Genomic DNA, 24,829 nt, shown 5'->3' with positions numbered 1-24,829 from the left:
CAGGTTGGCTCTGGCGGAGGCGGGGTCGTTGGTCAGGGAGAGGATCAGCTGGGTGTCGTCGGCGTAGGAGATTATGCTGAGGTTGTGTTTGCGTACGATGGCCGCGAGGGGGCTCATGTAGACGTTGAAGAGGGTGGGGCTCAGAGATGACCCTTGAGGGACGCCGCAGATGACTTCGGAGGCCTCTGGCTTGTACGCTGGTAGGCGGACTCTGTGTTCTTCCGTCGAGGAAGGAGATGATCCATTCCAGCGCCTTGTCCTGGATTCCGACGTTGCTGAGGCGCTGTACTAGGGTGTGGTGGCAGACAGTGTTGAATGCCGCGGAGAGGTCTAGGAGGATGAGGGCCGCTGTTTCTCCATTGTCCATCAGGGCTCGGATGTCATCGGTGGCGGCGATGAGGGCGGTCTCGGTGCTGTGATTGGCTCGGAAGCCGGACTGTGAGGGGTCGAGGGATCCGTTCGTCTCGAGGAAGGCGGCCATCTGCTTGTTGACGGTCTTCTCGATGACTTTGGCTGGAAACGGGAGGAGCGAGATGGGGCGGTAGTTCTTGAGTTCGGTGGGGTCCGCTGTTGGTTTCTTGAGTAGAGCGCTGAGTTCGGCGTGTTTCCAGCTCTCAGGGAAGGTGGCGGTGTCGAAGGAGGTGTTGATGATGTCCCGCAGGTGGGGTGCGATGACAGCGTCGGCCTTGTTGAAGACGTGGTGAGGGCAGGGGTCGGTCGGTGATCCGGAGTGGATGGAGTTCATTGTGCGGATGGTGTCTTCGGTGCTGATCGGGGTCCAGGCGTGGAGGGTGGTGGTGGGGGGGGGGTGGTTGTTCGGTCATGGTGTGCGTTGGTTGGTTGTTGAAGCTGTTGTGTATGTCCGCGATCTTGTTGTGGAAGTATGAAGCGAGGGAGTTGCAGAGGTCTTGCGATGGGGTGATGTCGTTGTTTCCTGCGCTGGGGATGGAAAGCTCTTTCACAATGTTGAAGAGCTCCTTGCAGTTGTGTGCGTTGTTGTCCAACCGGTCCTTGAATGCTGTTTTCTTGGCGGCGCGGATCAGCTGGTGGTGCTTCCGGGTGGCAAGCTTGAGGGAGGTCCTGTTGTCCGGTGTAGGTTCCCTTCTCCAGACTTTCTCGAGGGCTCGGCAGTTCTTCTTGGAGCTCTTGAGTTCGTCGGTGAACCACGGGGCTTTCTTGCTGCCGGGTCTGCTGGGCGGGGTCCTCAGCGGGGCGAGCTCGTCCGCGCAGATGATGATCCACTTCGTGAGGTTGTCGGCGGCCTGGCTGGGGTTCGCTGAGCTGGCAGGAGGGTGCTGGCTCAGGGAGGTGGCAAGCTGGTCTGCTGTGATCTTGTTCCAGCTTCTGCGGGCGGCCTGTTGCTGGTGGTGGTGGGTCGTCGTTCTCTTGAAGGTGAAGTGGACGCAGCTGTGGTCCGTCCATTGAAGCTCTGTGGCGTGGCTGAAGTCGATGTCTGTGCTGGAGGAGAAGACTGCGTCCAGTGTGTGTCCGGCGAGGTGGGTGGGGGTGGACACCAGTTGCTTGAGTCCAAGATTGGCGAGGTTGTCGAGCAGGGTGCTGGTGTTGCGGTCGTTGTTGTTCTCCAGATGGAAGTTGAGGTCCCCCAGGAGGATGTCTGCTTTATGCACCCAACAGTTGTGACACATGTTTTTCACAAAGATCATTCTTGAAAGAATGTCATTTAGGAAGGACCCAATATCACTTGTGGGGATGTAAATGTAGTTATTCATCCCATCCTTCACAGAACTAATCCAAGGGGGTCCTCACATATGGAACATCCCCATACAGTGCTTCACCACATAATGACTTCATATGTGGTTAAGGACTGCTGCCATCATTTTCACCCAAATTATCCAGGCTTTACATATAATTTATTCTGCTCCACACAAAATGTGTGCATACAGTGATTTTTTCTTAGTCGCACAGCATATGTGTCCCTTCTATTCAATTTAATAATAGCCCAATATAATGTTGGATCATAACCCACAGATATTGAGTATATCTGAGAGATTCTTCGACATTTTGATAAAACATTTCAAGTGGACATTTGACAGAAACCTTCTCTCTAGCCCAAAGATTCAAACATATATGTTCAAAACCATCACTGATGGAACTAAACTAATTTAACCACTACATTCATGGAGTGTGATTTGCCTAAACACACTCAGAGGTCCACCACTTACATTTACAATACCTAGGGTTAAACTGACAAAATGGGGTGCAGCACTATTTAGAATATCTGTCCCTAATCTTGAAACTGAACACACATCCTCAATACAAACCAATTCACCGCCCTCTATGAGGGAAATGATATACAACAAAATGAACACAATTAAATGCTGCTCAAAAAGAATCTATAGGACAAGGCTATTCAGACAGCTACTCAGATCTGTCTTAGTTTGCTTCAGAACAGGGAATACTTGAAGAATCTTAGACTTGAAGCTCAAGAAACAAGCTATTGGTAATAACATGGAGGTTATGCAAGATTCAAAGAGGTCAGAAATCTGGGACAGAAATTGCATCATTTCAGTCTTTCATAAATATTATTCTACTCTATATTGTAATGATGGTCTGGGTAGTGCTGAACTGATATAAACTAATTTAGAGCCAATCAGCTTGCCTCAGATCATCAATACTCAAATCGGCCTACTGGAACCCGCAATCTCCCACCAAGCATCAAATCAAAAAAGCTGATTCAAGTCTTGACCACGGGTAAGGCTTTAGGTCCAGATTCTCCCCCCTCAGAATTCTATGTAACATTTTCAATTGTTCTAGTAGCCTGCATACTACAAATATCGAACTTGTTTAAAAAAAACTTTTTCATTCTTCATAGAAGGAGACTCATTTTGCCATTTTGTTTAAAGGATAAAGATAGCAAAGACGGTGGGTCATATCGCCATATTTCACATGTTAAGAGTTATTCTAAGATCTATGCTAAAATCTTAACCAATAGACTATCACCCTGGATAAATGTATGGGTAGATTCTATGCAGCGTTGCTTCATTCCCACACAACATACTACCACCCACACTAGCCCTGCCACACCATTTTTGAAATAAGTATAGTAACTAGACGGCCAGCTGGGATGATCCTGCTGAGTGAAGAAAAAGCAGTGTCCTATCCATTCATCTGGCAGATTTTAATTAAATTTGCTTTCGGTCCCTTACTGTAATTTTATTTATATAGTGCTTACTACACCTGGCGAGGCGTCAAAGTGCTTTTCGGCAAGTATCATACTACTTCGGAACCCAAAAAGGATTAGTGGTAAATTAGTTTAGGAAAATATTAAATTCATTTGAGTGGTGACTTGCAAGTCTGTTAGTTGGTTTGAAAATGATAGTAGAGGGAAAGGTCTAGAAAGGGTTTATTTGGAAATCATAGCAGTAGGAGGATGTTTAGGAAGAGTAAAGGAGAAATGGAGAGGAGAAGAGTCTCTAAAAGTGGATTAGGGAGAAAGATGAAGTATCGGATGAGTCTAGGATGGATACATGAGGAAAGGGTTTAGAAAGGCTTGTTTGGGAGATCTGAATAGTTAAGGAGGTATAAGATGATGCAGGGTAGTGTAGAGAATGGAAGAGTCTACAAAGGGTTATTTTGGGGATCACGTAGTATAATTGGGTTTGGGATGAGTCAGAGTGTGGAGGTAGAGGATATATTGAGAGAGGTATAGGGTAAGATACAGGGTAGTGAACTGGAGATGCTGATAAAATATAAAGCTACAAAAGTACACTGAAGGTATATATGTAGAGGATATATTGAGAGAGGAATAGGGTGAGATATAACTTGGTGCTTTGGAGATACTGAATTAGGAGTAAAGAAATAAATAAAAAGATACATAAGTACAGGCAAGGTATATATTCCAAAAGAGTATTCAATCCCTCGATAATTGATTGACAGCCCACACTGTCTGTTTGGGAACAGTGTCATATAAATTTTCAAGCCCATGCTTGCCAGATTTCTTTCTGGAGTAACAGCCAGAAAACGTACAACGCTTGGTCGATAGTTGGACTGATAAAATGACACAGTATTACGGTAGATTAAATTATTCGAAGCACATATATGGGTGATAACATTATGAGTGTTTCTCGCCTCCAGGCTCATCATTTTACATTTATTCAAGATATCTATCACACCCAAACAAATATATGTCTTGAGCAATCACCATATCCCTCAAGCTTTCAGATGTTCCACGTTAAACGTTGATACATTCCATATCTTCATAGACTGTTAACATTGAAGGCTTCTGGTCCACAGTCTTTCAGGAATTAAATAAGTAGCTCTGCACTCCTATTTAGTAGTCAGACAAATTGATAGTGTTAGGCGTTTAACCTGACATCTCATCTAAATAGGACAATACCACATTTGTTGCAATACTGTTGGCTAGCTTGTGTGTACCTAGACATTGGCTAGGTAGAATTCCCCAGCTGTTTGTGAATGGCGGCTTCAATTCCTAAACATGTCTGGGTTAGAGATGACTATATTACAAAACACTTGAAGGTAACTGAAGCACATGTGGGAGCCAATCAGCTCCTGAATACAGGCACTTCTTCACTGAACTGCTTCATATCTGGTGTATTTGTTCATACTCATTTATTTAACATTATTAACATTATATACATTCTATATTGCTCAGCTGAATTACGGCAAACCCTGGAGGTTGCATCCTTTCTAACAAATTTAAAACAAACTGAAATAAAATAAACTGCATTTTAAAGGAGCAAAGGAAGCAGTCACGCTCCAAGAAATTACTTGACATATTTTATTGTAATCCTTTACTCTTTTCAAAATCATTACAGTTAATGCTTTCAGCTTCAACAAGGGAATCTGTATTCCACCTCTTAATGCCAGAGAACATGATTTTGAAAGTGTAACAAGTTAAAGGCACAGCAGTTGTAGTTTATTTTTCTCCGTTGGTGTTGATCCATCCAGCACTGCTTACAATGGCAGTTACTTAATAGTTACTATGGAAACTCTAAAGTGAAAAATGACCAGTGGGGTCACTCCAATCCCAAACCAAATCAACCTTTCCCTCCCTTTCTCAACCTGAAACTTAACTTTCCCATATCAAACTCAAGTACACTAACTAGTTAAATAAAGAGAATACAAAGGCAATCATACCCTCAATTACACATGACAAACTCTATCTTAACATATAAAAAATACAGAATACAAACCTCGGCTTCTTTGTGATCATATTTTGTTGCATTCCTCGCACCTTGACTTTTCCGCCTGAGTTTTTTTAGTTCTGCTTGGGACCGTTCCAAAGAGTCTACCTTACTTCTGTGGTCAGTTTGGTACTTTTTAAGAGTTGCCTATAATGAAAAAAATAAATTATTTGCTTATAGATGAAAATAGATTTAACATTTATTAATACTCCATGGCACCGATGTTAGTTAAGTAGATCGCATTAAATTCCACATTTTCATGTTACACTGAAGTAAACCAACTTTAACTGCACAACTGACTGAAAGTCCTACATCAGTAAATCGTCAGGCTCTTCTATAAACAATCCTTTAAGCTTTGGACTCTTTGAAAAGCCCCATATCCTCCATGTCTCATCACTGATTCTACCGTCTATGCCCTTCAGGCATCGAAGGTAGGATTAAATACCAGTTCCCCTACTCTTTTTGTTGGCACAGAGGCAGCAAAACTACAGACACCTGTGGAAATGCTAGGGCCGAGGTCAAAGGATGGTAAAGAAAGGATCTATTCTGGACTTTAGAGGGGAGGGAGCACTCCCATCACTGTATCTGTACTGCTGGGGTTTCAGAACTGGTATTTTAGACCCATCAGTCCAACCGCAGCAGTGCAGTGCCGGTTTGACCTAAACATGGGGGGCAACTGGCAGTGATCCTATTTTCAAGTTACCTGGTTTGTCGCAAAGAGGGATCAGCCTGGCTATTTGCTCTATTCAGGGCCAGTACTGATGCTTCTTTACTTAGTTATAGAACACAAAAGCAGGCTTAGCCAACTTTTGTGATATAGTTTCAATAAGTCAGGTAACCTCAGCTACCATAAGGTGTCACACAATTGGGTTCAGTGATCAGAGCCCCATAAAAGCTTTTGACAAGATTGTACATTGCAGCCCCCACGTCCCTCCCAGCAGTTAATTTGGAGTGGATTTGTAGTGATGACTGCTTCAATTTTTTTTACTTAAATGGCAGGCCAATAAAGCAGTCTTATGCTCCTATGAGTTTTGCATGAGGCAGTAAAGAACAAGTTACTACCTTCGGTAATGCCTTCTCTGGTAGAAACTATCTAGTCACAGATTCCTTACCTTGGACTATTCCTCAGGTGTCAGACTGGATCTGGAAACCTCTGCATGCCGATAGGTGGCGCTGTTCAGCTCCGCGTGGCATCCCCCCCAGCGCTGAAGTGACACGCACGGTGTCTCTATAGGCCCCACCCCAGAAAAAGAGACAATACACTGCCACCACGGAAAAAGCAAGAAAGAACATGCTATTGATGCGGACTTGAATTTCCACATGCCGGCGCCTGCCCAGCAATGGGCCACAAATGCCGAAAATGCAACAGAGAAAACCACTTCGCAAGCGCCTGCATGAGTTGACCGTTCAAAAGCGAGCGAGGGAGACCAGCAAGACCAGGGACAGTGACAAGCAGATACGCACGGCAAATACAAACACAGAATCGCAGTCCCTCAACTGAATCGGATGGAGTAAACACGCCAGAGGCTGCGGAACAACTGTATCTGATGTCTGAGGCACCAACGGAAGATCGCGCGCCAGAACACATTCATCTCGTAGAAAAACACCAGATAAAGAAAACAGCGACGGTGAATATTGAGGTAGGAAGCCACAGCACAAGCTTCGTATTAGACAGTAGAGCTACATGCAACATCATGTGATGTCCGAATATGAGAAGATGGAGGGTGAAACCACCACTATCACCATCAACTGTTGATGTATTCACCTGGGGCTCAAGAAGACCAGTGGTGAACATGGGGAAGTTCACAGAGACACTAACTTACAAAGTAAGGTCGGTCAAAGAGGAAATAAATGTTAGTACGAGGTGACATGCCAGCATCCTGTCTGCTAAGCAACATCACCGCACAGGTGATGGGTCTCTTAGCAAAGACCTACAACATGCCAGAAAGACAGAACATTCTGAGGGAACATCAAACCTATCTACAAGGGCTGGGCAAACTAAAGGAAAAGCAAATAACACTATATATCAATGAAGCTATCAAACCCGTGGCTCAGCATCACCGAAGAGTGCCCATACAACACAAGTCGAAGAAGAAATACAAAGCTTGCTGGCGCAAGATATCATAGAGCAAGCTAAAGGACCGACCCCCCCGGGTATCTCCAATATCAGCAGTACCAAAGAAGAACACATCAAAGATTCGCATATGAGTTGACATGAGAATACCAAACGGGGTAATCGAGAGGGAAAGGCACCCAGGACCTCACCCCAATGACACGATCAGCTGTCTCACAGGTGCATGCAGATTCTCAAAGCTAGATCTGTGTGAACGATATCATCAACTGGAGCTTGATCCGCAATCACGGTACATCACTACATTCTCCACTCACATGGGTCTTTTTCGCTACAAACGACTCCGCTTTGGAATATCATCAGCAGCAGAGATATTTCAAGAGATTATATGGCAAGTAATAAGGCTGGTGAAGAACAGTTTGAATTACAGTGATGACATCCTGGTATTCAGCCGTTCAGATGAGGAGCACGACAAGGCTCTACATGAGGTCTGCAACCAGTTGGAACAAGCAGGCCTTACTTTAAATGAAGACAAGTGCGAACTGTGGAGAAGGGAACTAGTATTCTTAGGAAACCTCTTAAAAAAAAAAGGGGGGGATGAGGCAGGATCCCAGCAAAGTGGAGACACTGGAAAAAGCAAGACCTCCAACAGAAGTAGCAGAAGTGAGGTCATTCCTTGGTTTAGCAAGCTACTGTGCTGGTTACATAAAAGACTTTGCCACAGTGAGCACACCACTACGGGACCTAACAAAGCAGGGTCAGAGATTTCTCCGGACACAGGAATGTGGTAGGGCTTTTGAGGCCATCAGACACGCAGTAATGGCTGTAGATCATTGTGCTTATTTTGACCCATCAATATGGACTGAGCTGACTGTCGACGCCAGCCGGTAGGCTTAGGAGTAATCCTAACACAACACATGCCTGGAAGAGACTCGCCCAGGCAAATTGTCGCATATGCAAGCAAGAGTTTGTCAGACATTGAAAGGGCATAGTCCCAGCCCGAGAAGGAAAGTCTAGCAGTGGTATGGGCGTGTGAACACTACAACATGTTAATTTATGGAAAACCATTCACCATCGTAACAGACCATTAGGCCCTAGTAACAATATATGGAAACCCGAATGTACAGATACGAAGCACCACTGAATTTGAAGTGAATTGTAAAAAAGGAGACTTGATGGTGAATGCCTGAATGTCGCTGACCCTACGTGCTGACGTCAGTGCCAAAAGTAGAGAAACCTTCCATGAAAGGAATTTGAGATCCACTTTATGAATAGGTTCAAAGGTGTGATGCATGAACTGAGCGAGTACCACATTTAAATACCAGGATGGAGGTGGACTTCTAATAGGAGGAAACATTCGGAATAGACCTTCAAAAAATTGTTGAATTATTCTAGCAGAATAAAGAGAGTTAGAGCCATCTTGACGAAATCCGGAAATGGCTGCCAAAAACACCTTCAGTGTGGAATGAGATAAGCCCGATCTAGCCAAATGAAGAAAGAAAGGCAAGATCTGTTCTGGTTTAGCATGAATTGGATGTAAATTGGCAGAGTGACACCAGGTACAGAACCTTTTCCATTTAAGCTTGTAAGTGTTAATTGTGGCATGCGTTCTAGCATTGGCTAAAACCTCTCGACAATCCGCAGGGATATTTAAATGGGCGAATTCAATGTGCTGAGGAGCCAAGCAGCTAATTTCAAGGAAGCTGGGTCCGGGTGACAAATCTGACCCCTTGCATGGTCAGTAGATTCGGTATTGGTGGAAACTGAATGGGATCGCACTCCGAGAGGAGGAGAAGCACGGTGAACCAATATTGGCGAGGCCACCTGGGCGTAATGAGAATGGTTCCCAGAGGCATTTTCCGGATGACTCTGGGAACCAAAGGAACCGGAGGAAAGGCGTATGTATATATCTGAGACCAATTTATCGAAAGCGCATCTCCGTATGAGTCCTTGTGGGGAATCCAGCTTGCAAAGTGTGGGCATTTTCGGTTCTGAATTGTTGCAAACAAGTCCAGGTCGGGTTGACCCCACTCCCGAAAGACTCGGTCCAGAGTTGGTGATGGATCTCCCATTCGTGGTTGGATATTGCAGATCTGCTGAGAGAATCCGCTAGTACATTGGACATTCCTGGAACATGAACTGCCGAAAGATTTATCTTGTGATCCAGAGCCAAATCCCAAATCTCCTGGGCTTGCTGAGAAAGAAGGGCCGATTTTGTACCCCCTTGCTTGTTTAAGTAATGCATACCTTTTGTATTGTCTGTCCGGATTAGAACTGCAGACCCCTTGATTACTGTTCGAAAGGACTTCAAGGCCAGAAAAACAGCTTGCAGCTCTAGCAGATTTATGTGCCACTTCTTCTGTTGCCTTATCCAATTTCCATTGATGGTCATTCCCTGAAGATGTGGCCCCCCATCCTTCGAGGGAAGCATCCGTAGCGATGGTATAACTTGGCACTTCCGTCAGGAATGTACATCCCTCTTGCAAATTTTTCCTTTGAATCCACCAGTGAAAGGCTTCTCTCGTACCGTAAGTTATGCTGATCCTGTAGTCAAAAGACCCCGAAACCTGCACCCATTAGAGGCGGAGTTCCTCTTGTAAAGGTATCATTCAGAGACGACAGTTGGGTATCAGAGGGATGCAGGATGAGATCATTCCTAGAAAAGATTTGAACATCCGAACTGAAACGTACTCTTTTTGTTGTAAGAGGAGAGCCATCTTGAAAATCTTGAGCTGCCTTTCTTTTGAGACGAAAGCCTGAGTGAGCCGAGTGTCTAGTGTGGCTCCCAGAAACGACTTCCTTTGAGACGGAGTTAGATGGGATTTTTCGAGATTGATTGAGAGACCGAGAGACTGGAATAGTGACATGCACCTTTGAACATGCACTCTTGCTGTTCCTAAAGAATTGGCCTTGATAAGGCAATCGTCCAAGTATGGAAAAATCTGAATGCCTTCTAAGCGCAGATGTGCCGCCACTGGAGCTAATATTTTCGTGAACACACGGGGCGCTGAACGAAGTCCAAATGGCAGAACCTTGAATTGAAAATCCTTGACAGCCACTCTGAATCTTAAGAACTTTCTGTGCCTGGGAAGGAGCGGTACATCAAAATAAGCATCCTGAAGGTCGAGGGTGGCCATGTAATCCCCTTCGAGAGAAGCTGGAGGATTTCTTGAAGCGTTAACATACGGAATGATAATCTTTTGAGGTATTTGTTGAGGGCACGCAGGTCGAGGATGGGGCGTCATTCTCCTGACTTCTTGCGTATGAGGAAGAACCTCGAATAGAACCCTCTTCGTTTTTGCAATTGAGGAATTTTTTTGATTGCTCCTTTCCGAATCATTATATTTATCTGGGAGAACAGATCCTTGAGGTGAGCTGGTGGTGGACCTTTGGGAGGAGAATTTGGAGGAGTTTTGAAGAATTCTAAAGTGTGGCCTCTGGCCACTACATCCAGGATCCACTTGTCCGTAGTAATTTTGGACCAATTCGAGAAGAAATGGGATATTCTTCCTCCAACTTTCGACCTGGGGATGGGCAGTGTTGGTGGCAGGTGGTACGTCTCATTGCTTCTTGGAGGAATCACATCCCCGGTAAGAAGACTTCCATTTTCCTTGCGAGTAATTGTTACCTCGCTGTCCGTATGTTTGCTGTTTGTACGGCAGATACCGCTGGTTACCTTGCGAAGATTGGTACAAGTGCTGCTGAGAGTAGCCCCCTCTATTGGAAAAAGATCCACGTCCTTTGTCACCACGAAAGGACGATTTACGAAACTGCAGGCTTCCCAGTGACCCTGCAGTTTATGTATCCTTCTTAAAGGCCTGTAGGGCCTAATCAATATGCAGGCCAAAGAGAAACTCCCCATCATAATGCATATCGATGATCTTAGCCTGGACCTCCTGGCAAAAGGATGTTGACTTCAGCCAACCCTGCCTTCTCAGCACTGCTGCCCCGCCAATTGCCTGAAGATGCCACCTCTACTGCTGCGTCGATCATCTCTGCAGAGGTGCACTCCCCTTCATGCAATATTTTCCTGGCTTCTGATCTTTCAAGGCTCTGGAAGCTTTTCAATATATGGTGAGATATCCAACCACATTTGTCTATCGTATCTCCCCAATATTGCCAGGGAGTTTGAAGTACGGACAGTAGTTGCAGCTATCGTTGAAACTTTTTTACCAATAGAGTACAGACGTCTGCCATCCCTGTCTGGTGGAGTGGTTACCTGTGAAGATGGGTTTCTGGCCCATCTCTGAGCCTCTGTAGGGATTGGTCAGGCTCAGATTGTGGAAATGGGGACAAGCAGGAGCTACGGGGCCAGAGCTATGAGGCTGTGGAAATTTGTCTTTTTTGAACCTGGGCCGGTCTCACTATGGCTCTGCCATCTGGACAAAGAACAATCCCTTCCGCATGTAACTCTCAGTGATAGCAGGGAGGTTAATGTGGGGTAAAATAAGCTCATAATAACTTGAGTTACCAGCCCAGTACTTATCTTTGTAAAAGAGAAGTACGTTAATATACAATAAAGCTCAGTCCTACACATTGTCCTACGCACTACAGAATATACGAGGTTCTCTAAAGGACCCTTCACACTCTGCCAACAGGAACTGCAGTTCCACCCTTCTTTATCATCCACAAAATGCAGAACTCCATGAGACTAATAAACTGATGTCTGAAGTACAAAAAAAAACTCACTGAATTTCTAAAGGGGGACTGTTTCCTCTTTTACTACTTCCACACACCAGTGTCTAGGTAATCTCCTACCACTTTCAGGAATGTCCAGTGATCTTTCTGTCTCTGGGAAAGTAACCTCACCCCCATCGTGTTCACATGAACAGGCCAGGGGTTATCAAAATGGAAAACAAAGGCCTTACTCACTCTGGTACACTCAGAAATGTACAATGTGTGTAACACACAGACCACACACATGCAAACATATACACATGCACTCGGGATAGAAATGCAATGCACCGGGATCACCAGTAACAGTGACATTTCACTTGGATGGGTCAGTATTTCACCACTGCTTTGACACAGGTAAAAATAACTGGTCACACTAGGACTGCTAAAACACGGTATGCTGTCACCAAAAAGCTAAGTGCTTGCACACGTGACAAGGACAGTAGTCCTCTGTCACAATAGACAGCGCATTTGGTGCACCCCTCAATGTCGAGGGCCGTCTCACATCAAGGCCTTGCACACTCTCGAAATTAGTGTGAAGCTGGCACCAAAAATAGGTTACTTACAGTTGGCAACTCAGGGCATGGGACAGGGACACAAATGTATAGCATGCAGGGTCATTCTAATAGGATTGTTTATATGTCAAATAATTAGATGCATTTATTCATAACGTTTCTATATTGATAAATCACTGACATTTCGGTCCTAGAGGATGACATGCCTTAATCACCTTCCTAAAAAGGAAGAAAATGGCAAATGCAATGTTTCTTCAATAAACACATCTTTTAATCGATAATAGAGAATATAGTATTAATAAAAATTATCCTACCAATGTATCAAGTCATAATAATTCCAAACAAAAGGCGCGACCATTATACTTAACAAACAGTTGCTGCATTATAAAAAAAATAAAAGTAATCTCCGATCTTGAAGGTAGATTTTTTTTACTAGAAAGTAGTAATTTAGAAGGCAAAGATATTTTATTAGCTAATATATTTGCATCTAATGTTAACTTAGAAACACTTTATAAAGACCTTTAAAACATTTTGTTTTCCGCAGTTGAAAGTTCCTCCTTTTAAACAAATAATGAGGCTTCTTTGAATGACTAATCGGGAAAGGCAGCCTGTTTAGTTGCAATTTCTGCAGCCCATAGAGTAAGCAACATTTGGAAATTATGGGCCAGATGCATCAAGCGAAATGCGCTCGCAAAAGGGACAGATTCTCAGAATCTGGCCCTTTGCGAGTGCAATTTTTGCATTTGGGATGCATCATCCCAAATGCAAAAATCGCAAATAGAGAATTCGCTTAAATGCGATTGTTTGTATTTAAGGAATCTCTAATTGAGATTCCTTAAATGCAATGCATGAAAGTATCAAAAATAGCGAATTCGCTAATAGGGCACGCAAATTACCATGAAGTACAACTTCATGGTAATTTGCAAAAACTTTGAAAAATGCACTTTTGTGCATTTTTCAAAGTTTCATGTTGCGCACACACATGCCCTAAGGGCATGTGTGTGCGCAACATATGTGCACAGATCACATTCAGGGGTGTAACAGGGTGTCCTTTGGACACCCCTGCACCCTTGAACTCGCAATCTCAATTTGCGAATCGCTAATTGCGATTCGCAAATTGAGATTGTCTTCCCATTCATTCCTATGGGCCTCTAGGCCCATAGGAATGAATGGGGAGGTATTCATTAATTGCGACTCGCAATTTGCGAGTCGTAATTAAGGAATCGCTATTTTTTTTGTGATTGCTTGATGCATTCCATTTTGCTATTCCTTATTAGCGATTCCTTAATTTTCGCTAATAAGGAATCGCAAAATGGATGCTTGATGCATCTGGCCCTATGTTCCCAAGAACCATATATAATGTTCCATAAGAAAAGAGCACTGATGACATCTTTCAGGCTGTTTTTAAAAAAAAATAAAAAATAGGTCTCTGATTTTCATATCATTTAAAATGCAATCACACTTCCTTTTTTTAACAAAATCCTTCTCCTCCAGGGACAGATGTACAAAGAGAGTAATAGTGATTTCCAAATAGCAATTTCATCAGAATCGTCATTTGGAATTCGCTATTCCTTGTGTATGAAATATTTTCATACTTGCGATTCCTAGTGGGTCGCAAATCGGTCACCTAATGGATATTAATGCAGTAGGTCACAGCGTGCGACCCATTATGAATGCCTGCTATCACAGGGATGGTGGGCTGTTGAGGTCAGAAGACCACCATGTCTGTGATTGCCTTTGAATAAAGATTTTTTTTTTGTTGATATGCAACCTGCTTTCCTTAAATGAAAATGGAATGAGTTTCAACAATAAAAAATGAATTGTTTTGTTTTCATTTTTAAGAGCAGGTAGGCATTGGTCCGTGGGACCACTGCCTACTCTTAAAAAACGTTTTACCAAAATTCACAAAGGGGAAGTGGTCCCATTGCGAACCCTTCCAATTTGCGAGAGCATTACCACCAACATTAGAGTTGGTGGTAAAATATTAAGGTTTTTCCAACAGCATTTCGGTTGCAAAAGCTTGATACATAACACGGGAAATCGCTATTTGAAAGGGACGTCCTACACATGCCCTTCCAAACAGCAATTTCTACACCCAAACTGAGATTCTGGAGAATCGCAGTTTGGGTGTTTGTACATTTGGAAAAGCATTTTTGCCGTAGCAAACAGCCCAATTTTGCGAATTGGATAGTTTACAACGGCAAAATTGCTTCGTACATTTGGCCACAAATCTCTGCACAGGCTGTATTTCAACAGAGCCTTTCGCTTTTAACTGGAGAAAACGACCAAAGACCTAAGAAAGAACAAACACCAAATTTATGGGTCAAACCACACCGGTTTACCAGCTCGATGCTATATAGACTTTGCCAGAGCACTTTTCATGCGCAGTCCTTACCGTGTCTTCCTGATAGTGAGGGAACGACCATGACAGCCCCGGCGGCTCTAGCGGCCAGCTTCGCACAGTATTATGCCGCCCAATATGCCCCCCGAGAGTCCCTCCCAGCAGAAGATGTTGACAAATTTCTTGCTGACCTCCCGCCACAGGCGATCTCAGATGAAGGGCGTGCCCGCTTGGAACTCCCTTAGTCAGCGGAGGAGCTGGACACAGCCCTCGGAGAATTAAATGATGGCAAAGCCCCCAGACCCAACGGGTTCCCTTGTGAATTCTTTAAGAAATTTCACCTCTAACTAGGATCATACTACAGAAGAGCACTGGAGGCGGCCAGGGAGTGTGGCCGACTCCCGAAGGACTGGCGACACGCTGAAATAGTGGTCTTCTGTAAGCCGGGGAGGTCCCCTGAACAACATGATTCCTATAGACCAATATCATTTTTGAATACCGAAGCGAAAATATTGACGAAAGCACTGGCCAACCGTCTACTCCCGTACATTACAGACCTGGTCCACCCGGACCAAGCCGGATTTATGCCCCACAGAGCAACAATTCAGAAAAGGGGGTGGTGATGAACAGAGTGTCTGAATTAAGCAGACCACTCTTACCCAGTCCAAAGATCAGGGCTTGATCCATCACCGTTATTTATCTCACTGCCCCATCCCAGCTCAGAACCTGGCTATATGCAAATCAGTCTGTCCCTGGCCCAGTGCATCATGGGAACAGGGCAGACTAAACTACCAAGCCAATTCTTCACCAGAAAGGAGACAAGCTACTGGGGACCGGTTTCTGGCATTTCAGCCGTCTTCGGCCCGGCTTGCTTGAATCCTGATGGAGCAGTGAGAAAGGGACTCATGTCTGAGTATACCCTGCCACACCTATAGTGGCCAAAAACGATTCAGAAAAGGGGGTGGTGATTAACAGAGTGTCTGAATTAAGCAGACCACTCTTACCCAGTCCAAAGATCAAGGCTTGATCCATCACCGTTATTTATCTCACTGCCCCATCCCAGCTCAGAACCTGGCTATATGCAAATCAGTCTGTCCCTGGCCCAGTGCAACAAGACACAATATTCGACGCACACAGGTGGCGGTCGAAGCAGCCCGAGCGGCGGGGATTCCTGCGGCGCTTCTACTGGCCGATATAGATAGGGCCTTCGACTCAGTGAGCTGGGTTTACCTCCGCGCACTCCTGTCCCGCCTAAATCTCGGGCCCCACTTCCTATCATATTTGCAGCTATTATATACGGACCTAACGGCGTCGGTGAGAGTGGCTGGGGCGGTGTCTGACCCCTTCCCCATAGGTCGGGGCACCAGGCAGGGATGCCCTCTGTCGCCATACTTATTCGCCATGGCCATGGAACTGCTGGCGGCGTGGGTGCGAGTGGATGCACAGATGCGAGGTATCGAATGGGAGGAGGGGCCTTCCGATAGAATTGCACTCTATTCGGACGACGTTCTATTTTTCCATACGGACCTGAATAGATCCGGCCCGCGGGTCCCTGACATTATGCGAATATTTGGGGAGGTTTCGGGCCTCCACTTGAATTCACGTAAGTCTGTGCTGGGTGAATGCCGGGGCCTGGGGCCCTGGGCGGCCGCACTGCAGGAGGCGACGGGAGGCCTTAAATACCTAGGTGTTTTCCTAACAGACCTGAGTGGGATCTCCTGGACACACAATGTAGTACCCGTGTGGGATCGGGTCCGATCTGACATGGCCACATGGTCCCGCATGCCCTTAAACGTTTACGGCCGATCAGCCATATTTAAAATGGTGGCCCTCCCACGCTTATTATACCAACTGCAAAATCACCCATACCCTATTCCACCGCAGTGGTTCAAGCAGGTGAACTCGGCACTCGGTCAGTTTCTCTGGACGGGGGCGTGGCAAGAGTTGCACTCCGCACATGTTTCCTCTCTACATATTGTGGCGGTTTAGTGACGTCGGACATTTTGTCCTATTATCAAGCCTCTCATTTATTGATACTGAATGAGTGGTGGTATGGGGACCAGAGTGACCCGACCTATGCCCTTGAGAGACATCTAATGGACCCTGACACGCTGCACACCATACTTTACTCGACAACTAAGAGAAAGAGGCTCCCAGTGGTTACTCAAATAGTGTTTCATATATGGCGTGGAGCACTTCGCCGCATGGGGTAGTGGAACAGACTAACGAGGGAAACCCCATTGTGGCAGAATGGACTATTGCCGGCGTTGGCGGCCCTGCAAGGGTTCCGAGGCTGGTACACAATTGGTATATCAGCCCTAGGCCACGTCATCAAAGGCACAACCCTCAAGTCATTCCAGGAGTTGCGGGAGGAATTTGATATGCCCCAGACCCAATTCTTTAGATACTTACAATTCAGTCATGCTATCACACCCACCCTGAACGACTTAGACTCACTGCCTGAATATAGCCCACTGGAAGCTAAGGTGTTTATGGGGGAATTGGAAAGTAAGAACATATCTAATATCTATCAAACACTGGTCACACACTGCTCCTCTTCCCTAGATAACCTACGGACTAAATGGGAGAGCGATGTTTGGGCGCTTGAGGAGGAAGACTGGAGAGAAGCGCTTGAGGCTCCAAGAGGAGCGGCAATTGCGGTACGCCTGCGATTCATTCAGTTCAAATATTTGCATAGAGCCTACTATACTAGGGAGCGGCTGTGGAAGGCAGGCATGATTGCGTCCCCTGATTGTTTGCGATGTGGTCGAGAGGTGGGAACATTTATACATACAGTTTGGTCGAGCGACGGACTGAGAAGGTTTTGATCGGGTGTGTGGGACTGCTTGTCTGAGGTGTTGGGCTGGGGGCTCCCCCGCTCGCCACAGTTGGGACTACTCCATGTCTTGGAACAAGTGGGGGGGAATATTTACAAACGCCATTTGCTGCTTTTGGGCCTCACAGTAGCTAAGAGAGATGTGGCCAGAGCCTGGAAAGACCCCGGGGCCCCCCTGGTAGGAGTCTGGAAAAGAGGTCTGAATTTTTATATGGGACTGGAACGCCCGATCTTTGAGGCCAGGGGCTGTCCCCGGAAACATTATAAGATTTGGAAGAGGTGGGCAGATTATAGAGGACTATGGCTGGAACCGCCAGCGCGTGACGAAGCTGAAGAAAGTCAATTGGTCACTGATCCCGGGTGATGAGGAGTACACACCGAATGTTTCGAGACATGTTTTTTTTTGTATATAGACTAACTAGACGCTGTGCAGGGGGGGGTGGTTTCGGGTGGGGGGGCGGAAGGGTGAAGGGAGGGGGGATGTTGGAATGTTACTTTATTATTTTTATTCCACATACAAGAAAACACTGTTGTTTGAATTGCCTAAATGTGATTATTCCACGAATGCTCACAGCTTCTCCGGAGTCCGGGGCGCTGTGCCTGTCAGACATCTTTTCAACAACATAATAAAATTTTGTTCTGAAAAAAAAAACACACCGGTTTAGCAACATCTAAAACGTGGTTTCTAAGGTAAATAGTTTTCTGTATAGTTCTATGTTATCAACAAGATAAAAGGACTTTACATGAAGGACCAGAAGGAGCAGTGTTGTGATTGGGTATTATGTAGCACTGGCCTATCTAACCAACTGTACAGCTCTCATATTGGTTTATTTCTCCCATTCGACAGGGCATCTGAAATGTGATACCTGTCGTATAGCCTTACACAACAATTTATTAATTTAATTGGCTCCTTTTTCAATAATAGGCAAATGAAACTCACCAAACACTGAACAAACTTGAAATATTTAATTAACTCAAAATGTTTGTCTTAACAAAAAAAATAATCAGATATGATACATTATAAATGTGCTCTGTGATCTTGTCCATGAAGAGGATTATTTAATGTTCATGACAGTCAATGAACGTCCCATGGTGAAGAACAGTGTGAAAGGTTCAGAGGTGGAAATTTAGAGCTTGCTTATGCAGATTGCAAATGTTATGGCACGATAAAAGATGTCAGATGTGAGAAGACTCACTTAGCAGGAAGAAATTCATTCAAATGGATTGAGCATTAACCAGGCAATGTGAAAAAGAAATCCAGGCATCCACTGAACAAGAAGGTGGGCTGGTCTCAATTGTTAAGGTCCAGTGGCAGAACCTCAGTCATTTACTCAAGTGGAAGATATCCTAGTTGCCCCCAGAATCTCCCAAGTTCCAAGAGGAGAGGCCCATGTCCTGAAAGAAGTCTTCTCAGGATCGAAAAAGCCGAGCAATGGTACATAGGGCAGAGCAGCAGTTTCCCTAGTTTGCGGAAAATAAGTCCTCTCCATAGGTGAGAACAGGCTGGTGCCACCAGGGTGACCAAGAACGAACGGCACTCCTTGCTCTTCTGAAGAACCCTTGATATCATTCAATATCAAAGAGGGAGGGAAGAGGAAATGGAGTCCATTCAGTTCCCCTAAGCGAGTAATTGGTAATCAAAAAGAGAATGGACACTGGTATCTGCAAAAACCAAATAGTTTTTTTTATCGAGAACCCTCATAGACTTCCTGGAATTGTGTCGTAGCGGTATATCTTTTTTCCGCCCCCTCAGGAGTCATGGCATAGTCATTGGGTTAACGATTAACGTGCAGGGTGCCTGCCTCACCAGAGGCTACTTCTGGTATTTACAGAAGTGTCCAGAAATAAAAAGTGGGTAGAAAAACTGTTAAAATTAATGAATAGATCAAAAAAATGAACTTTATTTACAAAGACTAATCACTAAGCTTAAAAACCATTGTGATATAATGGTAGTCGAGTTATTGAACTACCGTATCGTTTTCAAAAAAGTGTCGACATGTTTCAGCTCTCGGGGCCCTACAGGGTCAGGGGAGCTTTCGTCAGGACAAGGACAAGAAACAAACATACATCGAATTACACACACTATTTGTGTGGTACGAATGCTGATGGCATGGAATTTCCAAGCTGTATTCAGAGAAAAAAAGAGAAAAACACCAACAAATTCATGAGTTGGGTAGTGTGTGAGGTACGGCACTCTCAGGCACACATTGTGTACAGCGCATAATTAATGCTATAACAGATTATTCTTATTGTAGAATTATCTAGAAAAAGATTTAAATAGGGGAGAAAATAACAGGTCCAAGATAAGTACGGGGAGTGGGAACAGCCAAATCGCCGCCAGGTTATCAATGTCTAAGAGACGGGTATCATGCAGAAGTCTTTACATGGTGACCAGGTGGGAGCAGAACATGGATTAATGATCATGATTCACATCTCTGCTCTTAAGACCACATCATACATCCAGCAGTCGGTGTTTGTCATACACGTATCCGAATGATACCCAATCATTCATTAAAGTGTACCTTTTTGTTTGAGTTATTAGGCATCAACAGGGACTGGGAGTCGCTCCTGGAGTTTCACTAGGAGGGAGACAACAGAGGGTCTATAGTTATTAGTAGAGGCGTTCTTACCTGGATAGCTGTATGGAGTATCAGGAAACGCCATTCTTACCCATGCGGCCCGGATTTCGTGCCTAGTGCTGACTCTGCCCCTGGATCAAGGTAGGTCAGAGCTCACTGCACTTATATACTGGCCGTAGACACTAAAAAAGGACTACTGGTCGGACATGTAATTGACATTCTAAGATGGTGGACTCACTGATGGAGTATTGAAGTACAATTAACTAAACTGATGCCAAGGGATGTGGTCATTCATACCTATTACGTCAGTTCTCAAACGGTCAACCCATCTCTGTTCTTTGTTGAACAAGACTTGTTCTGCATTGTGATCCTTATAGTCAAGCATTTCCAGAACTGTCCATTTTAGATCATCACACGTATGACCAGCTTCTACGAAATGGGCACATAGTTTGGTCGTGTTCTTTTTCAGCCTCACATTGCTCCGATGTTCTCCTATACGGAGTTTGACTTTGCGGCAGGTCATGCCGATGTATTGTTTTTGGCAGGGACATGTGATCAGGTAAATCACATGTGAGGAGTTACAATTCGTATGACTCCTTTGTGTCCAAAGTAATTTGTCATTCAGTTGGAGAGTTTTTGTACAAGTGGTGAATTTGCAGACCCCGCATGTGCCACAAGGGTAATGTCCGGTCACTGGGGTCATATTGATGTCTCTGATATTAGACCTGGGTATTGGTTTTTTCGGTCTTGTGTGAACCAGAACGTCTTTTATATTTTTCGTTCTTCTGTTTGCAAACCTTAGTTTGGGCCAGTTAAGGTTACCAGAGGTGAGTATTTGCCATTTCTTCTTGATGAGTTTTTGGACTTCATAGGTGGCTGGGCAGTAGGTTGTTACGCAGGTTACGAGATCTTTCACTGGTTCTTTAGTCGTACTTTGTAGTAGACAATCTCTCGGCTGGTATTTGGCTCGTTTGGCGCACTTCTTTATTATTGCCGGAGTGTAGTTCCTTTTCTTCAGTTTTTGGCTCAGTTCTGCTGCTTGTTGTTTATAGTCAGTTGTTTTACTACAGTTACGTTTGTGTCTCAGAAATTGGCTGTACGGAAGGTTGTCTCGTAACGGCCGGGGGTGGTAACTGTAGTATGATAGCAGGCAGTTCTTGGCCGTTGGCTTCGTGTAGGTTTTAGTTTCAAGTTTGCCATTTTCTGAAAAAATGGTTAGATCCAGGAAATCAATTGTAGTTCTGCTGGATGTGAAGGTAAATTTTAACCAGGGGTCTCTGCCATTAAGCCAGTCTATGAAGGTGGTTAGATCTGATTGTGTGTCCCATAATAGTATGACATCGTCAATGTAGCGTTTCCAATATTTGATATTGGGAAAGTAGGGATTGGTGTTGTTCAGGATGCATTCCTCTTCCAAGCGGCTCACATAGAGTCCAGCTACTGAGGGCGCAAACGCACTCCCCATGGAGGTCCCATGGCATTGGAGAAATAATTGCCCATTGTACTCGAAGTAGTTCTCTTGTAATGCTAGTCTGCAACATTCCAGAATAAAGTGGCGTGGGGTCTTGTGTTTCCAATCTTGCTTGAAAAGGAGGTCCTCCAACATTTTGAGCGTATCTTCTTGTGGTATACTGGTGTAGAGGGATTCCACATCCAGTCCCACTAGTAGCATGCTGCTTTGGTCATATTCTACACTCGATATCTGGCCCAGTAGGTCTCTCGTGTCCTTAAGATATGTGGATGTTTTCTGGACCAGGGGTTTCAAGTATTCATCTGCGAACTTCGACAATGGCTCCAATAGGGACCCTATTCCCGAGACAATCGGGCGTCCTGGAGGAGGGAGTCTATTCTTGTGGGTTTTTGGCAGTGAATAAAAGAAAGGAGTTTTGGGGTTCTTTGGTGTGAGGTATTCTGCCTCTTTTTTCGATATCCAATTGTTTGACTCTGCCTCATGTACCATTATGGCAATCGTGTTGGTTAATCTTTCAGTGGGGTCAACGTCAAGGCGTTTATAGAAGGTTTCATTCATCAAGAGAGTTTGACACTGTTCATTATAGCCTTCTTTTGTGAGGATGACTACCCCGCCCCCCTTGTCTGCGGGCTTGATGATAATATCCTCATTGTCTCTGAGTTCAGATAGAGCTTTTTTCTCTCTCTTTGTCATGTTTTGATAGACGTTTTTTTTGTGATTCATTTCGTCTATCCCTTTCATCACGGCTTGTTCGAATGCCTGGATCTCAATAGGTACTGCTGTAGTTGGTGGGCTGAACTTGGATTTTCTCCTCAAGTTTGTATCCCCGTTTGTCCCTGGGTTTGTAGAGTTATTAAAAAATGCTTTTAATTTTAGTGTCCTGCAGAATTCAGAGACTTCACATTTAAGTTGGAACCGATCTGTTGTGGGAGTGGGGACGAAACCTAATCCTTTATGGAGGACATTTTTCTGGTCCTCCGTCAGGGATAGAGTAGTTAGATTCACAATTAGTGTGTCTTCTTGCTCGTGCTCGGTTGAGCTGATGCCATGCTCCTTGTTTGTACACTGGGCTGTTGGTCCTGCCACCTGAGGTTTTTCTTTTTACCTCTCGAAAAACAAGCAGCAGAACTGAGCCAAAAACTGAAGAAAAGGAACTACACTCCGGCAATAATAAAGAAGTGCGCCAAATGAGCCAAATACCAGCCGAGAGATTGTCTACTACAAAGTACGACTAAAGAACCAGTGAAAGATCTCGTAACCTGCGTAACAACCTACTGCCCAGCCACCTATGAAGTCCAAAAACTCATCAAGAAGAAATGGCAAATACTCACCTCTGGTAACCTTAACTGACCCAAACCAAGGTTTGCAAACAGAAGAACGAAAAATATAAAAGACGTTCTGGTTCACACAAGACCGAAAAAACCAATGTCCTCAATAAAGGATTAGGTTTCGTCCCCACTCCCACAACAGATCGGTTCAAACTTAAATGTGAAGTCTCTGAATTCTGCAGGACACTGAAATTAAAAGCATTTTTTAATAACTCTACAAACCCAGGGACAAACGGGGATACAAACTTGAGGAGAAAATCCAAGTTCAGCCCACCAACTACAGCAGTACCTATTGAGATCCAGGCATTCGAACAAGCCGTGATGAAAGGGATAGACGAAATGAATCACAAAAAAACGTCTATCAAAACATGACAAAGAGAGAGAAAAAAGCTCTATCTGAACTCAGAGACAATGAGGATATTATCATCAAGCCCGCAGACAAGGGGGGCGGGGTAGTCATCCTCACAAAAGAAGGCTATAATGAACAGTGTCAAACTCTCTTGATGAATGAAACCTTCTATAAACGCCTTGACGTTGACCCCACTGAAAGATTAACCAACACGATTGCCATAATGGTACTTGAGGCAGAGTCAAACAATTGGATATCGAAAAAAGAGGCAGAATACCTCACACCAAAGAATCCCAAAACTCCTTTCTTTTATTCACTGCCAAAAACCCACAAGAATAGACTCCCTCCTCCAGGACGCCCGATTGTCTCGGGAATAGGGTCCCTATTGGAGCCATTGTCGAAGTTCGCAGATGAATACTTGAAACCCCTGGTCCAGAAAACATCCACATATCTTAAGGACACGAGAGACCTACTGGGCCAGATATCGAGTGTAGAATATGACCAAAGCAGCATGCTACTAGTGGGACTGGATGTGGAATCCCTCTACACCAGTCTACCACAAGAAGATACGCTCAAAATGTTGGAGGACCTCCTTTTCAAGCAAGATTGGAAACACAAGACCCCACGCCACTTTATTCTGGAATGTTGCAGACTAGCATTACAAGAGAACTACTTCGAGTACAATGGGCAATTATTTCTCCAATGCCATGGGACCTCCATGGGGAGTGCGTTTGCGCCCTCAGAAGCTGGACTCTATGTGAGCCGCTTGGAAGAGGAATGCATCCTGAACAACACCAATCCCTACTTTCCCAATATCAAATATTGGAAACGCTACATTGACGATGTCATACTATTATGGGACACACAATCGGATCTAACCACCTTCATAGACTGGCTTAATGGCAGAGACCCCTGGTTAAAATTTACCTTCACATCCAGCAGAACTACAATTGATTTCCTGGATCTAACCATTTTTTCAGAAAATGGCAAACTTGAAACTAAAACCTACACGAAGCCAACGGCCAAGAACTGCCTGCTATCATACTACAGTTACCACCCCCGGCCGTTACGAGACAACCTTCCGTACAGCCAATTTCTGAGACACAAATGTAACTGTAGTAAAACAACTGACTATAAACAACAAGCAGCAGAACTGAGCCAAAAACTGAAGAAAAGGAACTACACTCCGGCAATAATAAAGAAGTGCGCCAAACGAGCCAAATACCAGCAGAGAGATTGTCTACTACAAAGTACGACTAAAGAACCAGTGAAAGATCTCGTAACCTGCGTAACAACCTACTGCCCAGCCACCTATGAAGTCCAAAAACTCATCAAGAAGAAATGGCAAATACTCACCTCTGGTAACCTTAACTGGCCCAAACCAAGGTTTGCAAACAGAAGAACGAAAAATATAAAAGACGTTCTGGTTCACACAAGACCGAAAAAACCAATACCCAGGTCTAATATCAGAGACATCAATATGACCCCAGTGACCGGACA

The 24,829-nt window shown here is 44.6% G+C and overlaps 1 protein-coding gene across 1 annotated transcript in view; it reads right to left on the bottom strand.

Annotated features, from left to right (window-relative positions):
• Nucleotides 1–24,829, bottom strand: part of BAIAP2L1 (BAR/IMD domain containing adaptor protein 2 like 1) — a 490,712-nt gene that overhangs the window by 265,660 nt on the left and 200,223 nt on the right. Inside the window, exon 6 of the mRNA XM_086940727.1 lies at nucleotides 5,175–5,312. Coding sequence (XP_086796853.1) covers nucleotides 5,175–5,312 — 138 coding nt within the window. The remainder of the gene's footprint in view (nucleotides 1–5,174; nucleotides 5,313–24,829) is intronic.

This window comes from Lissotriton vulgaris, chromosome 10 (assembly GCF_964263255.1).
Source record: "Lissotriton vulgaris chromosome 10, aLisVul1.2, whole genome shotgun sequence".
Classification (NCBI taxonomy): domain Eukaryota; kingdom Metazoa; phylum Chordata; class Amphibia; order Caudata; family Salamandridae; genus Lissotriton; species Lissotriton vulgaris.
The sequence above is the reverse complement of the archived record's forward strand: the minus strand, read 5'-3'. Positions and strand labels throughout refer to the sequence as shown.